General features: G+C 50.5%; 2 protein-coding genes across 3 annotated transcripts in view; one reads left to right on the top strand and one right to left on the bottom strand.

The window, feature by feature from the left end:
• Positions 1–2319, bottom strand: part of matn1 (matrilin 1) — a 7130-nt gene extending 4811 nt beyond the window's left edge. For both annotated transcript variants that reach the window (XM_083685194.1, XM_083685193.1), the window contains exon 1: positions 1989–2319. In XM_083685194.1, coding sequence (XP_083541320.1) covers positions 1989–2076 — 88 coding nt within the window. In that variant the 5' untranslated portion in view covers positions 2077–2319. The remainder of the gene's footprint in view (positions 1–1988) is intronic.
• zcchc17 (zinc finger, CCHC domain containing 17) overlaps positions 1–2500 on the top strand; it is a 173666-nt gene that overhangs the window by 83584 nt on the left and 87582 nt on the right. The gene's annotated exons all lie outside the window — the stretch shown is intronic.

Raw genomic sequence — 2500 nt, forward strand, 5'->3', positions numbered from 1 at the left:
TATCATTCATTCACTCACTGGGAAAGGGAGAGGTGGAGTGAGAGAGGGGAAGACTAGAAGTTGGTATCAATGATAACTATGTTTCATTGTATTATTATTTCTTGTTGTTATTGAATACAAATATTCCTGTCTACAAGGCCAGTAGATGGGGGGGGGGGGGGGCGCGCGCGCATAGGGTGGAGGGGGGTGGAGGGGGGGGGGTTAGTGGATGGCCACTCAGATTGTTGTTGCTTTGTTGTGTTTGGTACACTTAAAAAAAACTATAAAAAGACATGAATGTGAGAAATTAAAAATGTAATTAAATTTAAGAAGAAGACAAGTATTACCATATTGTTGTTTGGGTATGTACTGACACAGAAATCTCAATTGAATATATACATATATACTACATATATCTCTCTATGGGTAGGTATTTCTATCATCAGTCACTGAATTGGATAGAGAGAAGTAAGAAAGGGAGGGGGAAAGAGAGAGAGGAGGAGGGGGGAGAGAGAGGAGGGCAGAAAAGCGGTAGAGAGAGACATGGGGAAGAGAGGAGGGGAGGATGCTGAAAAGAGTGGGAGGGAGAGAGGGGGCAGAGAAATGAGCAGCAGAGAGAGGGAGGGCAGGAGGGAGGGAGGAGTGGAAAGAAAAAGGATGATTGGGGAGAGAGAAGGATGAGAAAAAGAAAGAGAGAGAGAGAGAGAGTTTGAAGGAAGGAATTGAGAAAGTGTGAAATAATATCGTTAGTTAAGATGGGTTTGATGATGATGATGATGATGAAGAAGAAGAAGCCCAGACATTTAGTATGTGTTCGTGTGCTTACGTGTGTATGTGAGTGTGTGCTTACGTGTCTGTGTACTTACGTGTGTGTGTGTGTGTGTGTTTGTGTGTGTGTGTGTGTGTGAGAGCGCAGACGAGTTGCACATCGGGATACACAGCTCAGACTGTCTATACACTACACACACATCGAAACGTTTCATGCGACGCAGCGAAACACACACACCTCAATTCATTCGATACATACAGCAAGGATAGAGAGGGAGGGAGAGATGGGGGGGGGGCGTAAAGCGTGTGTGTGTGTGCTGGCTCAAACTGACGTACGTGTGTGAAACATCACCGATCTCCCTTCTCTCCCTTCACATCTTGCCCTCCCTCTCTCCACCTCACACACACACACACACACACACACACACACACAGCACACACACACACAGCACACACACACACACACACACACACACACACACACACACACACACACACACACACACACACACACACACACACACAGCACACACACACACACACACACACTCCACAAATCAGCACCAAACGCATGCTTATAACCCAACGCTTAATATAAAACAACTGCAACTATAACAATCCCACCATAGATTTCTAGATTAATGACCACCACCGTCCAACGGTGAAACAACGTCCTCACCCAATCCACTGCAGACCACCCAGGCCTCCTGAGAGCAGTGGATAAACATCTGTGGATGTGATTGTAGCTACACCCAGGGTCCTGTCCCAGCTACCCCTCACCTACACAACCCAGACAGGAGGAAATGAGCAGGGAGAGGCTGGGGGGGCTCGGGGGGCTCGGGGGGCCTACGCTACCCAGCTACAGACCTCCGGGTGGGGAGAAGGGTACAGGGGAATTCATTCCTCATGACTCCAGGAATTCCTCATTCCGTTCCATGCATTACAATGAGCCCCGTCCTCCGATTTCTACCTCCATCAGCCTCCCGTTGGGTTAGGGCTCAGGGTAAGAGTCTGAGATAGCTAGTTAGGGTCTAGGTAGCGAGTCCTTACACAAAGCAGAGACATTATGGGATGGCTAAGGGTAACCATGGCAGCAGTAGTAGATTAGGGGTACTAGGCATCTGGATTAGCGTTAGGGTGTAAGCCCTAGGGTGTAGGGCGTTAGGCAGGTATGAAGGCTAAGAATTAGGCTTTAGCAGTAGGGTGCAGGGGTTAAGGGTTAAGGGTCAGGTGGTTCTTACCCATGGCGGCGGCGGTGCGGAGGTCCACGTTGGCGTGAGCTCCCATGAGGCCGAGCAGCAGCAGGAGTAACGCCGGAGAGGGCGTCATGACGACCGTGGAGAGAGAGAGAGAGAGAGAGAGAGAGAGGGAGACAGAAAACGACCAAAAAACAGGACCAAATAAGACCAGAGGGGAGAAGGGAGAGCGTAGACCAAGAAGACCCAGGCGACAGGGGGGAGCAGTCCGGGATAGAAGCCCAGGAGAGGGACGCCGGCCGTGGGGGAGAGAGGAGGAGGAGAGTGCCTGGCAGGACGTTCACAGAGTGAGACTCTCTCTCTCAGAGATCCAGGTTATCAATGCAACTGCTTCACTCACGCAGCCCACGGACAGCCCCCCTGTATACCTCCAGCGTGTGTGTGTGTGTGTGTGTGTGTGTGTGTGTGTGTGTGTGTGTGCGTACGTGCGCGCGTGTTTGTGGTTCCAGGGGGGGAAATACCTGCTTTGGGAGGACCTAAAACGGTGGGCAGGGAAA

The sequence above is a fragment of the Argentina silus genome (assembly GCF_951799395.1).
Source record: "Argentina silus genome assembly, chromosome: 14".
Taxonomy (NCBI): Eukaryota; Metazoa; Chordata; class Actinopteri; order Argentiniformes; family Argentinidae; genus Argentina; species Argentina silus.